This window comes from Monodelphis domestica, chromosome 3 (assembly GCF_027887165.1).
Source record: "Monodelphis domestica isolate mMonDom1 chromosome 3, mMonDom1.pri, whole genome shotgun sequence".
Taxonomy (NCBI): Eukaryota; Metazoa; Chordata; class Mammalia; order Didelphimorphia; family Didelphidae; genus Monodelphis; species Monodelphis domestica.
In genome coordinates, this window is record NC_077229.1 from 5,797,733 (window position 1) to 5,818,025 (window position 20,293).

At 44.0% G+C, this 20,293-nt stretch overlaps 1 protein-coding gene across 11 annotated transcripts in view; it reads left to right on the forward strand.

The window, feature by feature from the left end:
- Positions 1-312: 312 nt before the first annotated feature.
- LOC103102894 (zinc finger protein OZF-like) overlaps positions 313-20,293 on the forward strand; it is a 33,064-nt gene continuing 13,083 nt past the window's right edge. The window contains exons 1-7 of one of the 11 annotated variants that reach the window (XR_008917130.1): positions 313-413; positions 1,218-1,338; positions 3,615-3,741; positions 9,111-9,206; positions 10,271-12,974; positions 13,545-17,430; positions 17,876-17,979. Coding sequence is in view for 9 of the 11 variants with exons in the window: in XM_056820362.1 (XP_056676340.1) it covers positions 1,306-1,338; positions 3,615-3,741; positions 9,111-9,206; positions 10,271-11,442 (1,428 nt within the window). In the remaining 2 variants the exon portion in view is untranslated. Of the gene's footprint in view, positions 414-577; positions 1,339-3,614; positions 3,742-9,110; positions 9,207-10,270; positions 13,190-13,544; positions 17,431-17,875; positions 17,980-20,293 lie in introns of those variants that run through there. The other 10 variants (XR_008917131.1, XM_056820362.1, XM_056820365.1 and 7 more) reach the window with 10 other exon arrangements.

Genomic DNA, 20,293 nt, shown 5'->3' on the forward strand with positions numbered 1-20,293 from the left:
GGCAGCTTCCAGTCTAAGGAAGAAGCAGGTGGCAGGACAGGAAGGGGAAATGGGGGGAGGGGGAGCAGCCTGCAGCACCCCAGGGTGGGGAAAAATTCCTTTGTACACCTCCCCCACCACACAGGAGCCAGGGCAAAAGGACTCCATTTCCCAGAAGGACCCTGTCATGCCATCATGCAAGTTTGGGACTCTCCTATGGAGGACTCCATTTCCCAGAATGCCTCTATCATGCCATCATGCAAGTTTTGGCCTCTCCAGTGGAGGACTGCATTTCCCAGAATGCCTGTTCCCTGACTCCTCCCTAGTCTTGGCTTCTCCCCACTGTGGCAGCCGCGGGGCATGCTGGGAACCTCTTGTGCGGTGGTCTCAGCTCTTGGAAAAGTCTCCAATAATCTTCTTGGACCTTTGCCTGGGTGAGAGGGGGAGAGGAGGGAGTCATTGGCCGCGGGCGGGCCGGGGCTCCCTGCTCTGGCAGCTGAGACTTTCTGCTCGGAACTCTTTGGGGGGGGCAAAGAGATCTGGGGGGGGCGGGGCGCGTGCGCACGTGACAGGAGAGGCTGGAGGTGAGCCCCGGCCCCCTGTAAATGTACGTGGGGGAGGGGCTGCCTCCGGGTCTGTCTGTCATTTTAAAGGACCCCAGAAAAGGGACAAACGCAGAAGTGCCCGACTCAGGCCGGAGCCATGGCGAGGCTTTGTCCCTTCCCCGGAGGAGAGAGAAGGGGTCGCCAGCCCAGAGCCATGAGGCAGCTGGGGGAGGGGTGGTGGTGTACGGACAGGATGGGGGAGGGGCTGGCCCGGGCCCCTCCCCCAGGGGTACATCCTCTTCAGAACCCGCTAATAGGAGAAGCTGCCAACATGAAGCTCAGTGTCCAGCGGAGCTGGGTGGTTCTTGTGCCCACATGCCAGGAAAAGAGCCCGATCCTGGGCACTGAGGAAATGTTAGCACGCTCTCCCTCTCCCCCACCTGATGCCTGTCTCCCCTCCAGCCCTCCCCCCCTTTTCCCAGTAACCCCTCCCCCCAGCAGGCTCCCCCAATGCACCCAGTGCCATTTCTGAGTGGAATGAAGCCAGAGATAGCGGCAGAGGGGGAGGGGAGGCTTCTTCCTGGGCAGGCCAAGGTCCTACCCAGCCTGAGGCTCCCTGTGCCCCGCTGTGGGGGAGAGTCTGCCCTAAGGCCTGGGAGCCCCTCTGACCCTCCCCCTCACTCCTCCCCCCAGGCGCACACAGAGGAAGTCTCTCCCCCTCAGGGCTGCCACCTCCTGAAGGACCCCAAGGTGTCCCCGCAGAGACCCCGCAGCCAGAGGAATGGCCCCCGGGACCCCGAGGCCCCCCTCCCAGGTGAGTGCAGTCCCTCCCCAGGCTAGGCTGGGATCCAGTAGAACTCAGAGCTGGGTCCCTGCCAGGCCTCCAGGGCCCCCCTCACTGCTTGTCCTCAGGGGGAGCTCCAGGGTCCATCCTGGCTCACCCTTTGGAGGTATCAGTTTACAGGGTCGGGTCACAAATCTCAGATAAATACAGGGGAGGATCAGCTTTATGGGAATGACTTGAACCCTGGCCAGCCCTCTTCCAAGGCACAGACAGTGTGGAGGATGTTGGGCTCCACTCAATGGGCAGCAGATGCTGTGGGACAGCAGCAGCCACTCAGGCTGGGCTGAGCAGGGATGCTGTGGCTGTTGGTGGCCCAGAGTAGCCTGCAGAGGTTCTGGCTCAGCACCCTTGATTAGCTTATTGATTAGGCATCAGAGTGATCCTTTGGGGGAGGGTAAAGGGAATGGTAGAGCTCAATAGAGAAATGATTCCGGTGCAGTTTAGGGAGGGATCTTAATCCAAGTTCCAAAGGGGGACTAAAGGGTTTAGAGAGTCATTTAAGTATATAGATATGAGAGGAATGAAGAAAGTTTTTTAGCAGTTTAATAGCCTATTTCCATTAATTGAGTGAACAGAGTAGTTGGATGTAAAAGGTGTTGTTGTGGTAAGGAATTTATGGAGCTCCAGTAAGAGCAGAGTTTAGATCAGAGAAAGGATTTTCCCACTGTTCTGCTGTCCCTTTTAAGAAAGAGAACAGATATCTGGCAGGGGTCACTGTAAGGGGCCTAGGCTAGGAGATAGGCAGCTGGAAGTTGTGGAGGGAGTCTCTCTTACTTTAACTTGAAGACAGCTGGTGGCTGGGTCATTCTCTAACAGAAGGAAGATTTGTTTGTTCTTTGAGATAGTTGACTTTGAGATTAGAGATTCATACTGAGCTGAGAGATAGTGTGTTTCCTGAGGATTTTCCCCTGTGAACCAGAGGGGGAAGGAAGAACAATTGTTAATGGAGTGACAGTTTGACCATTGGAGTGAAGGGACCAGAACCTGTGAGAGGCCTGCTGAAGGGAGAGAGAAACTGCTTCACCTTCTCTTTCAAGATGATTCATGAGAGGGAAGTTAAGTTTTAGTCAGTGAGTGTAGTTGAGTGGAGTGTCTACTTTGGTGGAGAAAGAAGAATCTCCTCGAGGAGCCAGTTTCAGGGTTGTGTTATTTAGACAATTTTAGTTTTAGGGATTTATCGATTTCCTACCTTATTCCCAAGTCCTGTTTCTACCTCCTGTTTTCCTTTTCTACATTTCCTCCATAATAAATTCTGGTTGTACTAGACTGCATCCGGCCTTCAATCTACCACCTGAAACCAGCTTGACCCTGACAGCTTTAGTTTAGTTATAACAGCTTTTAAATAATAGTTTGGTTATTAAAGCACCAGCTATTATTTACCCATAACAGTGTGACTGTTTTAGTGCTCATAAGATCAAACAGTTCTTGTGTTTTGAAGCAATGAAGAGCATCAATATTTGATCTCTGAGGTCAGTATCAAATTAGGTAGGTCCAGTTATACCAGTGAATCCATAAGTTCAAAAAATTTAGAAGCTGAACCCTTTAAAATAATCTTTTGACAAGTATAATTTTATACTTAATATTTATCCAAACTATGATACTTACATGACATGACATTTGAAATTTGTATAATAACAGCAATCCAGACACCATCTTATGAAATCTGATGGACAATTTGCAAATATTGAATTCTGATTTCATATTTAGAATCTGGAAATTGGTTAAGTTCAACATAATTAAGATTTAAGATGTCACATCAAAACAACAAAAACACATTCTAATTTTCCTCATTGATTACTGGTAATATTTTCCCTCTAGAAAACACAGAATGTGTTATCTTCTCAGAAACTCTTCAAGAATATATTCTTACCAGATCAACTCTTGACTCCTTGATGAGGAGGAATTTCAGATCACTTTCTCTTTTTCTCCTCCACAGAATCTCATACTTCACTCAGAGAGCACTTCCCATCTCTCTCATTCTAAGAGGGAAAAGCATTTCAGAGTAACAACACACTTCTCCCAGTTTTACGGTTCACAACATGATTCTCAGTTCAGACTAAAATGCTTTTGTCAATATTCCATTGGACTCTGAATGACTGGTCTGCATTGCTGACTCTGCCAGTCTTCAAGGTTAGCAGTTTAGGTAAATTAAATTCCCTTGTCTGCTTCAGTTTCCTTCAGTGAGTGGATGAGGGTTGTACCGGATGTATTCTGAGCTCTAAATGTTGTGCCTTTTGCTGTTTTAGGGGTCAATAGCATTCAAGGATGTGGTTGTGGACTTCACCCAGGAAGAGTGGTGCCTATTGGATCATTCTCAGAAAGAGCTGTACCTGGAGGTCATGCTGGAGAATGTGCAAAGTCTACTCTCTGTGGGTAAGGACCATTTTCTGTGTTAATCTGAATCTGTCATTAAGAGAATTACTTTATTCTAAGCCAGATATATAGGATTTTGAGCCTTTATCAATGATTAAAAAAGCAAAATTGCTGATCTCTGCCCAGGGTTCTACTTGTGCCTGCTTTTCATTTAAGAAAAAAAAGAAAGAAAAAAAGTTTTAATTATGTGATGGGAAGCTGAGACTTTCCTTTTTTACCCCTAAAATTGTTTCTCCTCTGTTTTGGTTAGCTGCAGGTGAAAACATAAAACCTGTGTTATAGATTTCCATTCCTGAAACTAATCCCTGTGGTCATCTAGTCGAACCCCTAATTAGACTTGAATATGTTGTGCAAATGCTCTGTTTATACCCAAGCAACTTTTTCTCAAAGATGGACATGGAAGGGAACACTCTACCTGCCAAGGCAACCTCTTCCCCTTTGGGCTGGGTCTGGTCTTTAGAAAGGATTTCTTGTTATTAAATATTAGAGAGGTGAAGCCAAGAAGGCAGCATAGCAGAAGCAAAAGCTGGACCTGCCCTGAGAATGGCAAAGCAACCTTAAAATGTGCTTTTTTTAATGACTAGAGTCACAGAACAAACATGGGTAAGAGTGAGGTGACTCTCCTGAGGAAAACAACTTAATAGTCAGAAAGGATGTGTTTTGAGGGATAAGGAGGGAACTGGAAGTAAAACTGCACAGAACAGTGGTATGAACAAGGGGTTGGTCAGCAACACCCTGCTGTTATCTGGGGTCCTACAAGGGTCCTGAGAAGTTCCATTGGGGTAAGGAGGTGGAGAGGGTCATAAGAAGAGCCGCCAAATGTATAAGAAACTACATCAATTGTGCAAAAAATCAAGCCATTCCCAAATTCATAAATGGGCAAGGAATATGAATAGGCAATTTTCAGATAAAGAAATCAAAACTATTAATAACCACATGAAAAGTGTTCTAAACCTCTTATAATTAGAGAAAAGCAAATCAAAACAATTCTGAAGTACCACTTCCCTCCTAGCAGATTGGCTAACATGATAGCAATGGAAAGTAATGATTGCTGAACGGGATGGGTCAAAATTGGGACATTAATAAATTGCTGGTGGAGCCATAGCACTGCTGGGTCTGTACCCCAAAGAGATAATGGACACAAAGACTTGTACAAAAATATTCATAGCTGCGCTCTTTGTGGTGGCCCAAAACTGGAAAACGAGGGGATGCCCATCAATTGGGGAATGGCTGAACAAACTGTGGTATATGTTGGTGATGGAGTACTATTGTGCTAAAAGGAATAATAAAGTGGAGAAGTTCCATGGAGACTGGAACAACCTCCAGGAAGTGATGCAGAGCGAGAGGAGCAGAACCAGGAGAACATTGTACACAGAGACTAATACACTGTGGTATAATCGAACGTAATGGACTTCTCCATTAGTGGCGGTGTAATGTCCCTGAACAACTTACAGGGATCCAGGAGAAAAAAACACCATTCATAAGCAAAGGATAAACTATGGGAGTGGAAACACCGAGAAAAAGCAACTGCCTGAATACAGAGGTTGAGGGGACATGACAGAGGATAGACTCTAAATGAACACTCTAATGCAAATACTATCAACAAAGCAATGGGTTCAAATCAAGAAAACATCTAATGCCCAGTGGACTTACGCGTCGGCTATGGGGGGTGGGGGGAGCGGAAAAGAAAATGATCTATGTCTTTAACGAATAATGCTTGGAAATGATCAAATAAAATATATTAAAAAAAAAAAATAAATTGCTGGTGGAGTTGTGAATGGAACCAGCCATTCTGGATGGCAATTTGGAACTATGTCCAAAGGGCTTTAAAAGACTACCTGCCCTTGATGCAGCCATACCAGTCCTGCGTTTGTATCCCAAAGAAATAATAAGGAAAAAGACATGTACAAGAATATTCATAGCTGCACTCTTTGTGGTGGCCAAAAATTGGGAAATGAGGGGATGCGCTTCAATTGGGGAATGATTGAACAAATTGTGGTATATGTTGGCGATGGAATACTATTGTGCTCAAAGGAATAATAAAGTGGAGAAGTTCCATGGAGACTGGAACAACCTCCAGGAAGTGATGCAGAGCGAGAGGAGCAGAACCAGGAGAACATTGTACACAGAGACTAATACACTGTGGTATAATCGAACGTAATGGACTTCTCCATTAGTGGCGGTGTAATGTCCCTGAACAACTTACAGGGATCCAGGAGAAAAAAACACCATTCATAAGCAAAGGATAAACTATGGGAGTGGAAACACCGAGAAAAAGCAACTGCCTGAATACAGAGGTTGAGGGGACATGACAGAGGATAGACTCTAAATGAACACTCTAATGCAAATACTATCAACAAAGCAATGGGTTCAAATCAAGAAAACATCTAATGCCCAGTGGACTTACGCGTCGGCTATGGGGGGTGGGGGGAGCGGAAAAGAAAATGATCTATGTCTTTAACGAATAATGCTTGGAAATGATCAAATAAAATATATTAAAAAAAAAAAATAAATTGCTGGTGGAGTTGTGAATGGAACCAGCCATTCTGGATGGCAATTTGGAACTATGTCCAAAGGGCTTTAAAAGACTACCTGCCCTTGATGCAGCCATACCAGTCCTGCATTTGTATCCCAAAGAAATAATAAGGAAAAAGACCTGTACAAAAATATTCATAGCTGCACTCTTTGTGGTGGCAAAAAATTAGAAAATGAGGTTTTGTCCCTCCATTAGGGAATGGCTAAACAAATTTTGGTATCTGTTGGTGATGGAATACTATTGTGCTAAAAGGAATAATGAACTGAAGGAATTTTATGGGAACTGGAATGACCTCCAGGAATTGATGCAGAGTGAAAGGTGTGAATTTTAAAAGTCTCCATCTTGGTATAGCACCCAAAAATTGTGCACACCCACACTACACGGGCATGTGCTAGTCAATGACAAATCAGAAATAACTAACTGCCAGCCAAGCTAGAGCCAACCATTGGATTTGTCATTGACTAGCACATGCCCGTGTAGTGTGGGTGTGCACAATTTTTGGGTGCTAGACCAAGATGGAGACTTTTAAAATTCACAATGGAGCAGAACCAGGAGAACTTTATATACAGAGAAAGATACACTGTGGTAGAATCAAATGTAGTGGAATTCTCTACTAGCAGCAATGCAATGATCAGGACAATTCTGAGGGACTTATGAGAAAGAATGCTATCTATATTCAGAGAAAGAACTGGGAGCAGAAACACAGAAGAAATACAATTGCTTGACCACATGGATCAGATCAATAGGGATAAGATTGGGGTTGTAAACTATAAATGATCACCCTAGTGCAAATATGAATAATATGGAAATACTTCTTGACCAAACACATGTAAAACCCAATGGAACTGCTTGTTGGCTTTGGGAGGATGTGGGAGGAGTGAAAGAAAGAACATGAATCATGTAACCATGGGGAAAAAAAAGAAGCGCTACTGAATGAAAAGGATCACTGACAGAGATAGTAACTCATGGCATCAATGGCAATTTTATTGAAGTAGGGCATGATTCTTCTAGGAAACTGAATTGTTACTATATTTAGCAACCAATCATACTGAGTGGTTACCCCAAACATACACATCCATATGGTTATAAGCAATGTTTACATGGCAGCAGATAACCAAGGGTATCCATAAGATACATGAACACAAACTCAAGGTGGTGTCTCTTCTATTAGGGTCTCCAGGACAGTTCTAGGTTCATACCTAGGTCACTCAGGCTTATTCGGTGTATTCCTTTACCTAAGGGTCCAACAACTCAGGGGCTATCAGAGGAGTGCTGACAATCCATCCCCCAACTACTGCTCTAGTTTCTGCACCTGGGCACAAGCTAAAATGGAGACTCTGTTAACTTTCTTTAGTCTACATTATTAGTGCCTCTTATGCCCAACCCTTGGAATACAAAGGCCTGGCACAAGCCCCAAAGTCACTTGAGCAGGTCAAGGCTGTCATAAAGCCTGTTGCCCCAGGGCAAAGTAGGCTCAGGCAGCAAACCAGAACTATAGCTGAGAGGAGCAACAAGGAAAAACTGAAACTTAAGAAAATGTTTATTTGTAACTAATAAAATTGCTCTCCTTATCATAGTGGTTTGAAGAAGTTTAGGTAGACAAGAGGGTGTGGTATTAATGTCTTAAGGAAGATAGGTCAAAAAGAAAATCAAAGTATGAAAAAGAGGATACCATGTAGAGAAAAAAGAAGAGAGAAGTAACATGGGATAAATTATATGAAATAAAGAGGCCTGGGAAGAAAAATTTTTATAGTGGAGAGGACATTGAGAGTGGTGACAGGCAATCAGTAAAACATTCTCATGGGGAATAACAGACTCATTTGTGTATAGAATCTTATCTTACTCTATAGAGCTGAAGAAGGAGTATAAGAAAAGTGGTGGAGGGAGGGGAATAATATAAGGGAGGTGCAATAAGGGGAGTGATTAAAAGGCCCAATAGAGAAGTAGGAGAATATAAAGTGTGGTGGTAGGGAGGGGAAATGGGGGGAGTGATTAAAGGGGAGCCATGTGGACAGACAGTGAAAGGAGAAGATATAGGATCAAAAGAGGAAAACAGAGGGGAATACAGACATGGTCATCATAACTGCAGTTATAAAAGAGATGGACTCACCTATAAACCAGAAGTAGATAGCAGAGTACATTAAAAATATGAATCCTATGAGATTTTTTTTACAAGAAACATATTGGACATACACAAGTAGATATATAGAGAGTAAGATAAGGGGATTCTTTAAAAAAATTTTTTTTAAATATAAAACTAGCCCAGAGCCCCTCATTCTGCCTAGTCTCACGGGTTTATTCTTATTCCTCTTTCATACTTCCCTCAGATTTCAGATGATAGGAACGGAAAGGAAGGGAATAAGCATTTCAAAATACCTGCTCTTTGTCCTCTACTGGGTAAATGAGTTCATAATTATAATTTATTTCACATCTCTGTGAGTTTGATAGTCTTCTTGTCTTGAATTTATAGTTGAGGCAAACTGAGGTAAAATTACTAGCCCTGGGGTACCCATGTACCATATCTTTGAGGCTGGGTTAAATTTGCTTTTCTAACTCCCAAGTTCTGATCACTTACCCCTTCATTTCCAGCTGCCTCTAATTTCTACATAATGGAGGTTGTTAACTCTGCCTTTCCTTCTTTTAGTAGAGGTAAAAGAGGTAAAATAAAGATGGAATTTTCTCATTACAGATGGTATCCAAGTTCTCTGCCCTCCTGCAGATTTCCCAAACAGTGAATATAACAGGAACCATTCTGAAGGCCTTACCCTTTCCTTTAAGAGGACCATATTTTTTATTTTTCTCTCCTGATCCCTTCCTTCATTCTTATGCCCAGGGCTTCCAGTAACCAGAGAACATTTAATCTCCTGTTTTCAGCAAGGGAAAGCACCATGGCTGCTAGAGCAAAAGGGTCCAAGGAGCTCTTCTCCAGGTGAGTGAGTTGAAATCAGGTATATAAGGGCTTTTATCCTAAAGGCATTTTATCTGTTGTGGTGATGGGAGTGTTACACTTTGGGGCCTACATAACAATTCTGAAGCATGCTGTTCATTTCTTGAGAAATGGATGTTAAAATTCAGTATAGAGCATGAGACATAATTTTTGTTAGATTTTAAAATAAGATGAATATTTAGTATGTTTGCACTTGAAGGCATACATTCTTTTTATCTATAGAGAAAAGAAAACTTCTATTCCATTTTGAAAATGGTTGCATGTGAGTTAAAATGAAGTTTTTCTTTTTAGCCTACAAAATTTTCCAAGAATAACCATGTGATAGTGTATCCAAAATGATGAGAACAGAATATCTGGTAGCTAACCTGAGATTCACAAAATTTAAGAATAAGACAGAAATGACTTTTTATAAAAGAAAAGGCAATGGAGAAAAGTTGTCCAATACGTCCAGTGAAGCATGCTCAAACACAGGGATTGAGTTATAGGCTAGCTGCAAGAAAGTTGGTCAGGTCATTCCTCCATTCTTTTCTCATTATATAAATTCCAAAGTATGATGAGAATATTGGACATGCCTGTGTCTTATATCCATTTTGAGTTTTCATTGTTATTGTATGTGAACATCTTTCTAAAATTATCAATCTTGGGGGCAGCTGGGTAGCTCAGTGGATTGAGAACCAGGCCTAGAGATGGAGGTCCTAAGTTAAAATCTGGCCTCAGACACTTCCCAGCTGTTTGACCCTGGGCAAGTCACTTGACCCCCATTGCCTAGCCCTTACCACTCATTTGCCTTGGAGCTAATACACAGTATTGAGTCCAAGATGGAAGGTAAGGGTTTAAAAAAAAAATTATCCATCTTGCATATATGACCAAATGGTGTATCCGAAGACTGGTGCTACTTGTTTCATTTTGAAAACTCCTTTTTGCCTGAGGAAATAGAATAAAAATTAGTTTACTTTCTGCCATCAGAGGAAAGCACTTATATTTCTTTGCGTCTGTGTGTGTGTCCTCCTTCCTTCTGTGTTTATATCATTATTTGTTTTTTTCAGTGGTAGGTTTTGAAGTGAAGGTGAAATGTACAAAGCTAAGCCTTTTTGTGGAAGGATCTGGCCCCCAAAGATGCATGAATGAGGGTCCTCATGACTTCATTTTGAGAGAAATCTGTGATTCTACTATGAAAGTAACTAAAAATCCAAAGAGTCACTGTGAAATTGACAAAACTGCAGAGAAATTCAGCCAATATTCAGTTCTAACTCAGTACATGAAATTGACCTTAGGAAATGAGTGTTGTCAGGATAGCAAATCTAGGAAATGCTTTCCTAAAGAAGTGGGATTTGTTCAGTCACCTGAGAAACCTGAAATTCCCATGTATCAAGGTAACGTAGGAGGAATGGCCTTTGGCTGGAGTTTAGACTCCATTAGACATCCAAAAAATAAACCTTTCAAGATGGTTTCTCTGAATAATAAAAGTGGGAGACCTTTCAGTCAGAAATCCAAGCTTGCTGCATATCAGAGAATCCACACTAGAGAGAAACCGTATCAATGTAAACATTGTGGAAAGACTTTCACACAGAGGGGCTCTCTTGTTCAACATGAGAGAATCCACACTGGAGAGAAACCTTATGAATGTAAACATTGTAGAAAGGCTTTCACACAGAGGGGCCATCTTATTGCACATCAGAGCATCCATACTGGAGGCAAGCCTTATGAATGTAAACACTGTGGAAAGGCTTTTACACAGCGGAGCAGTCTTGATACACACCAGAGAATCCACACTGGAGAGAAACCTTATCAATGTAAACATTGTGGAAAGGCTTTCACACAGAGGAGCAGTCTTGCTACACATCAGAGAATCCACACTGGAGAGAAACCTTATGATTGTCAACACTGTGGAAAGGCTTTTACACAGAGGGACCATCTTATTGCACATCAGAGCATCCACACTGGAGAGAAACCTTATGAATGTCAACACTGTGGAAAGGCTTTTACACAGAGGAGCAGCCTTGCTACACATCAGAGAATCCACACTGGAGAGAAACCTTATGAATGTAAACATTGTGGAAAGGCTTTCACACAGAGGGGCAGCCTTGCTATGCATCAGAGAATCCACACTGGAGAGAAACCTTATGAATGTAAACATTGTGGAAAGTCTTTCACACAGAGGGGCCCTCTTATTGCACATCAGAGCATCCACACTGGTGAGAAACCTTATAAATATTAACACTGTGGTAAGGCTTTTTCACAGAGGTGCAACCTTATTGCACATCAGAGCATCCACACTAGAGAGAAACCTGATGAATGTCAACACTGTGGAAAGACTTTCACCCGGAAGACCTCTCTGACTAAGCATCAGAGCATACACACTGGAGAGAAATCTTATAAACTTTATAAATGTAAGCTGTGGAAAGGATTTTACATGGAGAGGCTATCTTGTTAAACATAAAAGAAACCACTCTGGAGAGAAATTTTATGAATGTAAACACTGTGGAAAAGCTTTTACATGTAGTGGATCTCTTGCTAAGCATCAGAGCATCCACGCTGGAGAGAAACCTTATGAATGTCAAACAGTGTGTAAAGGCTTTCACACTAAGGAACAATTTTGCCGGACATCAGACAATCCACACTAGAGACAAATGTCATAAATGTAAACATAGAAAGACTTTTACATGGAAGGAATCTCTTTCCAGAGATCAGACAATCCAGTCGGGAGAGAAACCTTATTGTATAGAATAAAATCATGCTTCATTCTCCAGTATGTATTAATTAGTATTAGTGATCTTTGATTGGCAACTTCCTATGGAAAAGTTGTGAAAGTCTGGTGACTGTCAGAGGGGAGATACTAAACTCTCGTTATGAAGAGGAGAGAAATTTCCCTTGCCAGCATCTTTTTATCTACATAAATATATACTTTCAATTCACTGTTTTCTTTATGTGGCTAAAACCTTGTCTTTTTAAAAATTCAGATTCAGAATATGTGATGGGCATCATGGAATGAATTGGGTCATGAACATAGAATGGCAGCAGGAAAAAAGCAATAGAGTCAAGAAATCAGGAGACTGGGGGAAGCTGGGTGGCTCAGTGGATTGAGAGTCAGGTCTAGAGATGGGAGGTCCTAGGTTCAAATCTGACCTCAGACACTTCCCAGCTGTGTGACCCCGGGCAAGTCACTTGACCCCTTTTGCCTAGTCCTTACCACTCTTCTTCCTTGGAGGCAATACACAGTATTGACTCCAAGATGGAAGGTAAGGTTTAAAAAAAAATCAGGAGACAGGGGTCAAGGTGGATTTCCCTTGCACTGCCCCCTGGGGTGCCCCTCTGAGAGGCCCAAATGAAATTGAAAGCCACATGTGCCTCCTGATAGTTGATATGTAAGAGTTAATGGGAGGGGGAAAAGTTTGATAAACTGAGGCAAGAGCAGATTTTTCTCTCTTCTCCTATGGTTTTGTTGCTTGCTGGAGTTTCCTGTGAGCATGCCTATGGGTCCCTAATGGCAGAGACAGAATAGCAAGCTAAATGTATCAACCAGGAAAGTGACATATCTCTCCTCTTTTTCTCTTTTTTCTGAGGCCTCAGGACACAAGGGGCAACCATGAAACCACTGCTTGCCTGCCACCCTGGCATCTCCAGTATAGGCTTTTCTCCCCAGTACCACCCCTTTTTTTGGGATAGCCTGCTTCCTTCCTTAGGATCCCACAAGCCAGTGCACCACCACCTGCTGGCTTACAGTAAACATGCAGACAATTTAAAAACAAGGTAAAAATGAAATACTAACACATAATTAAAATAAAAATTCATAAAATTAGATGAAATCTAACAAAATAAAGTAATGGATATGCAAAATTAAGTAATTTGGTACTCTGGTAGTTCATCATTTCAAAATTTATTGCCTTGCATTGATTTCTTATTGAACCTTAACACCAAAGTCTAGCTTTGTTGACTTTTAAAATAAACTTGAAGTTGTGTCTACATTTTTTATTAGTGTTGGAAATGTTTTGGAATTCTTTAATTCTTTGATTTTGTATATTTCACTGCTTTACCCTAGGCAAATAGAGTCCTCCTGTCTGGGCTCCGGGGTTGTGGGGGAGGGGTATAAAGGAATTGTTCCCCACTCTGGGGGGCTGCAGCCTTCTGCCCCTCCCCAAGTCTGCTTTCTTTTCACCTGGGGAAACTGAGGCACACTGAGGGCAGATGACTTGCCCAAAAGGCTGGGTGAGCTCCCCCTTTTCCTCTAGCTTTTGTTTCCTTTTGCTTTCAGTTAAATATTCATAAATAGTATTAAATATAATACTTGGAGTATTGAATATTAATTTTTAAATTCTACAGAAGGGACCTCGTGTCCAGGGGAGCCAAAGGAACCCTGGAGGAGGAGACGGTGCCCAAAGAAAACTGAGCAAGGCCAAGTTCTCTAGCTGGCCTGTGGACATGTGCTGAGGGACATTGGATGGACAATGTAAGAGAGGGAAAGAGGGCACTTGGCCATGTTTGGAGCCTTCTGAGACTTGGTGAAGTCCTTCCCATCTGGCTGCAGAGCATCAGGGTACAGGCTTCTTTTCCGGTAGACTCAATCTCCAGTTGTAGGCGAGCCTGGTCTGGGGGGTGGCTCCCTGGGCAATCAAAGAGAAGTGTAAGAGAATGCCCCCTTTACCTGAAAAGAGAAATAGAAGGCAAAGTAGGGGGGAAAAGTTTGGAAAAATGAGCAAACAGTAAAACAAACATCTACCCAGAGAAAGTGTCTAAGGAACTGTTAACTTGGAAATAACACAGAACTATTAAATAGTCAGAAAACAAAAAACAAAAAACAAGTTTTTAATCAGGAGAGGGATGAGTCCAATTTGGCCCTTTCCTCAGAGTCAGCGCCACAACCTTTTCGGGATGCAAACCCTGGACTCTGGGGATGTTATCCCTGGGAGCACCACAAAGCTAGATGACAACTCTGAGGAAAAAAAGAACTTGGGGAACCTCTATACCCTTTGGGAAAACGAGGGGCAGGGAAAGATGATTGACATCACTATGGCTACAAGGAAAATGGGAGTGTTCAAACTACACTGACAAGATACAATCAAGCTAGAAGCTAGGGTGCAAGAGAAGGGGGATGCTTACAATGGTTACTAAAGGATGGTTCATGCCCAGGTCTGACCTTCCTGAGAAAGGTTTTAATACAATAGGGGAGGCTACCTAAAACAAAGAATGTCCTTAGCATATGCTTATCTCACCCAACCATGGTCATCATGTCCCTTCAGGGTAGATTCTCATGGGAACAGGGAACAAGGATAAGCTTTTGGGGTCTCCAATCTACAAGCTAAATCTAAAATTGGGGTTCATCAGATCCCACTAGGCCACAAGCTTGGGATTCCTAAATTCCATGTTGACAGAGGCAAAGAAGAATGTAATTTAAAAAATACTCTTTTTCCTTTTGAACTTAATAGACTTTAATTGGAGTGAGAAAGAAAAGGGTTTTAGTTGAATTAGCAAAGGAAAAGCCCAGAGCCTCCTGGTCCACCGATCAAAGTCCAATCAAAAGTCCCTCTCTAGTGGGATTGATCCCTTTATAGACCAATCCCACACCAGGATGTAAGGGGGTTGTAACACTGAGAGGTGCAGTGAAGTCCCCCAGCATATATAGTTCATCTGCTAAAGGTGCAGGGAATGCTGGGGGATGTAGTTCCCTGGCATGCAGTTTGTTAAAAACACACAAGAACAAGGCTCAGACTGAGATGGGGATTGGGATACAAAAGCCTCCACATACAAAATTTCAAATAATAATGGGAATTGCTCTCAGGTGCTGGAAGAGTTTAAAAAGGAATTAAAAAATCAAATGAGAGAAGTGAAATGAAAATGGGAAGATAAGTGAACGTAATGCAAAAAGAAAATTGAACCTGAGAAAGGAAAATTGGTCAAGTAGCCAAAGGAGTGCAAAAATCCAATGAAGAAAACAGTTCCAGGAAAAGTAAAATGGGCCAAATGGAAAAACGAGAATCAAAAGGTCATAGAAGTGTAAAATTGAGATTTGAACTCTGGACTCCATTCCCCAGGAGTCCTTGCTAGCTCCCAGAGTGCTTTGTAATCTCACTGAATTCTCAAATGGGCCTAGAGCAAAATGATTATTTAGAGGGTCTCTGCCCACGGTGGGCTGTCTTCTCTTCCTGGCTCTGCTGGCAAACAGATGCGTCTCATGATGTGAGTGAAATTTGGGTGGGCCTCATGGCCCACCTAGCATGTGCTTCTCTTGCTTGTATTTTCTTTAATCCTCAACCTTTAATAAACCTCAAAAAAATATAATACTCCTTGCAGAGAGAAACTAATTTCTACCTGCCTCAGTTTCCCTAAATTTTAATCTTTACAGAAGAAAATTATTCCTTGAAAATTATAATGGGGCATTATAGGAGCTAATGAATTCATGAGCTATTGAGTAACAATGAAACAAAATCAAAAGAATTAAAAAAGAAGAAACTATGAAATATCTGACTGAAAAGCAATTCACCTGGAAAATAGGTCCAGGAAAGATAATCTAAGATTCATTAGACTATATTTAAAAAAGCCTAGATGTCATTACAAGAACTTATTGTAGAAAACTGCCTTGATATTCTTTGAATCCTAGGTTAAAAGAGAAATGGAAAGATTCCACAGATAACCTCTTGCAATAAATCCCTAAATGACAACTTCCAGGAATTCTATAGTCAAATTGAAGCAATGCCATGCTAAGGAGAAAGTACTGCACTATGCCAGAAAGAAACGATTGCTATATCATGGAGACCCAGTGTTGATTAAACATGATTTGGGAGCTTCTACATTAAAGGATCTAAATGTCTAAAATATGATACTCTGGAAGGCAAGGAAAGGGGTTTACAACCAGGAATCATCCACACATCAAGGCTGACTATATTCTTTCAGGGAAAAAACCATGATTTAATAACAAAGGGAATGTTCAAGCATTCCTAATGAAAAGAGCAGAACAAAGCAGAAAAGATATCCCAAACCAAGTTCAAGAGAAGCATAAAAAGGTAAATAAGAAAGAGAAAATCTACAAGACTCAGGAAGCTCAAATTTCTATATGCTTAGTGGAAAGAGGATATTTGTAACTCTTAAAATTGGTCTTCTTTGCACAGTAGTTAGAAGAAGTATACATAGACAGAGGGTGTGGCACTAAACTGTTCAGGAAGATATAAAAAATAAGAAGGTGAAAAACAGTCCAGCACTGAGAGAAAGGGAAGAGAGAAGTAACATGGAGTCAATTAACTCAAATAAAGAGGCCTGGGAAGGAAAACTTACAGTGGAAGGGATGATGAGGGGGGTGACAGGTGTCAACATGGAATCTAGGAATCCCAAACTTGGGGCCTGGTGGGATCTGATGAACCCCAAGTTTCAGGGCTAGCTTGTAGGATGGAGACACCAAAATTTATACGTGCTCCCTGTTCCCCTGGGAATCTACCCTGAAAGGAATCCCAGGCTGGCAGTTTCAGACTAAGTGGGGGACCCTCAGGGGAATAACAATCCAGTCTAAGGAAGAAGCAGCTGGCAGGGCAGGAATAGGATGTGGGGGGAGGGGGAGAAAGCTGCAGCCCCCCAGGGTGGGGAACAATTCCTTTAGACCCCTCCCCCACCACCCAGGAGACCAGTCAGGAGGACTCCATTTCCCAGAATGCCCCTGTCATGCCGTCATGCAAGTTTTGGCCTTCCCTGTGGAGGACTCCATTTCCCAGAATGCCGGTTCCCTGACTTCTCCCTAGTCTTGGCTCCTCCCCACTGTGGCAGCCGCGGGGCATGCTGGGAACCTCATTTACCGTCTCAGCTCTTGGAAAAGTCTCGGGTGATCTTGTTATACCTTTGCTTGGGTCAGAGGGGGAGCGGAGCGAGCCATTGGCCGGGGGTGGGCCGGGGCTCCCTACTCGCCCTGCTCTAGAAGCTGAGACTTTCTGTTCGGAAGTCTTTGGGGGGGGGTGAAGAGACGCGGGGGGGGGGGGGCGGGGCGAGTGCGCACGTGACAGGAGAGGCTGGACGGGAGCCCCGCGCCCTGGGTAAATGCTTGTGCTGGGGGAGGGGCTGCCTTCGCGTCTGTCCGTCATTTTAAAGGACCCCGGAAAAGGGACAAACGCAGAAGTGCCCGACTCAGTCCGGAGCCCGGGCAGGGCTTTGTCCCTCCCTGGGAGGAGAGAGAAGGGGTCGCCAGCCCCGGAGCCTTGAGGCAGCTGGGGGAGGGGTGGCGGTGCAGGTACAGGATGGGGGAGGGGCTGGCCCGGGCCCCTCACCCAGGAGTACGTCCTCCTCCGAACTCGCTGAGGGGAGAAGCTGCCAACATGAAGCTGGTCAGGTGCCAGCGGGGGTCGGTGGTTCCTGCGGCCACATGCCAGGAAAAGAGCCCGATCCTGGGCACTGAGGAAATGCCAGCACGCTCTCCCTCTCCCGCACCTGATGCCCGTCTCCCCTCCAGGCCCCCCCATTCCCCAGTAACCCCTCCCCCAGCACACCCAGTGCCGTTTCTGAGTGGAATGAAGCCAGAGATGGCGGCAGAGGGGGAGGGGAGGCTTCTTCCTGGGCAGTCCAAGGCCCTTCCCAGCCTGAGGCTCCCTGTGCCCCCCTGTGGGGGAGAGGCTGCCGTGAGGCCAAGGAAGGCCTGGGAGCCCCTCTGAGCCCTCCCCCTCTCTCCTCCTCCCCAGGCACACACACAGGAAGTCTCCCCCCCCTCGGGTCTGCCACCCCTGAAGGACCTCAGGGTGGCCCCAGCAAAGAGCCCGAAGCCAGAGGGATGTCCCCCTCCCAGGTGAGTGCAGCCCCTCCCAGGCCAGGGTGGAATCCTCTAGAACTCAGAGCTGTGTCTCTGCCAGGCCTCCAGGGGCACTGTCACTGCTCGTGCCCAGGGGAAGCTCCAGGTTCAGCCCTGGCTGCCCCCCATCCACTGTGTTCTGGGATTTCCTGGCCTCGGTAGCCCCTGCCTGGATGAGCCGCCCAAGTTCCACCAGACAGGCCCAGGCTCTGCCATTCCTTCATCCACCCCCCAGTGCAACATCTCTAGTTATCAGAATGCTCATAAGAGGATATTTTGGGTGCTTTCACTGACTTCAGGAGCCCTCACAGAAGCTGGTTAGGGAGGACAGAAAGCTGCCGGGACAGTGAAAACGTTCACAACAGGAGGCTCCGGGAGGATGAGGAAGCTGCCCTGGGTCGGGTCACAAATATCAGATAAATACAGGAGTATCAGCTTTACGGGAATGAATTGAACCCTGGCCAGCCCTCTTCCAGGGCACAGACAGTGTGGAGGATGTTGGGCTCCCCTCAATGGGCAGCAGATGCTGTGGGACAGCAGCAGCCACTTAGGCTGAGCTGAGCAGGGATGCTGTGGCTGTTGGTGGCCCCGAGTAGCCTGCAGAGGTTCTGGCTCAGCACCCTTGATTAGCTTATTGATTAGGCATCAGAGTGATCCTTTGGGGGGGGTAAAGGGAATGGTAGAGCTCAATAGAGAAATGATTCTGGTGCAGTTTAGGGAGGGATTTTAATCCAGGTTCCAAGGGGGGACTAAAGGATTTAGAGAGTCATTTAAGTATGTAGCTATGAGAGGAGTGAAGAAAGTTTTTTAACAGTTTATAGACTATTTCCATTAATTGAGTAAACAGAGTAGTTGGATGTAAAAGGTGTTCTTGTGATGAGGAATTTATGGAGCTTCTGTAAGAGCAGAGTTTAGATCAGAGAGAGGATTTTCCTACTGTTCTGCTGTCCCCTTTAAGAAAAAGAACAGAGAGGGGGCAGCTGGGTAGCTCAGTGGATTGAGAGCCAGTTCTAGAGATGGGAGGTCCTAGGTTCAAATCTGGCCTCAGACACTTCCCAGCTGTGTGACCCTGGGCAAGTCACTTGACCCCCATTGCCTAGCCCTTACCACTCTTCTGCCTTGGAGCCAATACACAGTATTGACTCCAAGACGGAAGGTAAGGGTTTTTTAAAAAAAAAAAGAAAGAAAGAAAAAGAACAGATATCTGGAAGGGGTCACTGTAAGGGGCCTAGGCTAGGAGATAGGCAGCTGGAAGTTGTGGAGGGAGTCTCTCTTACTTCACTTGAAGACAGCTGGTGGCTGGGTCATTCTCTAACAGAAGGAAGATTTGTTTGTTCTTTGAGATAGTTGACTTTGAGATTTGAGATTCATACTGAGCTGAGAGAAAGTGTGTTTCCTGAGGATTTTTCCCTGTGAACCACAGGGGGAAGGAAGAACAGTTGTTAATGGAGAGACACTTTGACCATTGGAGTGAAGGGAGCAAAACCTGTGAGAGGTCTGCTGAAGGGAGAGAGAAACTGCTTCACCTTCTCTTTCAAGATGATTCATGAGAGGGAAGTTAAGTTTTAGTCAGTGTGTGTAGTTGAGTGGAGTGTCTACTTTGGTGGAGAAAGAAGAATCTCCTTGAGGAGCCAGTTTGGGGGTTGTGTTCTTTAGACAATTTTAGTTTCTATTAATTCAGTCTATTTTTTTCCTTCTTTTTCCATTAGTTTTGGGTAGCTATGTTGAAAACATTTTATTCCACCATCTTCTCAAGCACATGAATCCCCCTCCTTCTGAAACTTTAGTCCTCTTTTGGCTTTTATTACAGCATTCACTTCTTTCTTATTCTGCTACCTATATGAACACTCCACCAACTTTCCTTTACTAGATTATCATACATGTCCCATTTATAATAGTCACATAAAAAATACCCTGTGTGGTCCAGGTCGTCATTTCTGTATATCTTTTTTTCCATTTGAATACGTTTATTTAGTCAATTTAGAACATTATTTCTTGGTTACAGTAATCACATTATTTCTCTCCTTCCCTTCCACCCACTCTTCCTACAGCCAGCACTCAATTTCATTGGGTATTACATGTGTCCTTGATCAGAACCCATTTCCATGTTGTTGTTTACACTAGGATGTTCATTTAGAGTCTACATCCCCAACAATATGCCTTCAACCCATGTATTCAAGCAGTTGTTTTTCTTTGGTGTTTTTACTTCCACATTGTTTCCTCTGGATGTGGATAGTGGTTTTTCTCCTAGGTTCCTCTGAGTTGTTCAGGGTCATTGCATTGCCTCTAATGGAGAAGTCCATTACATTTG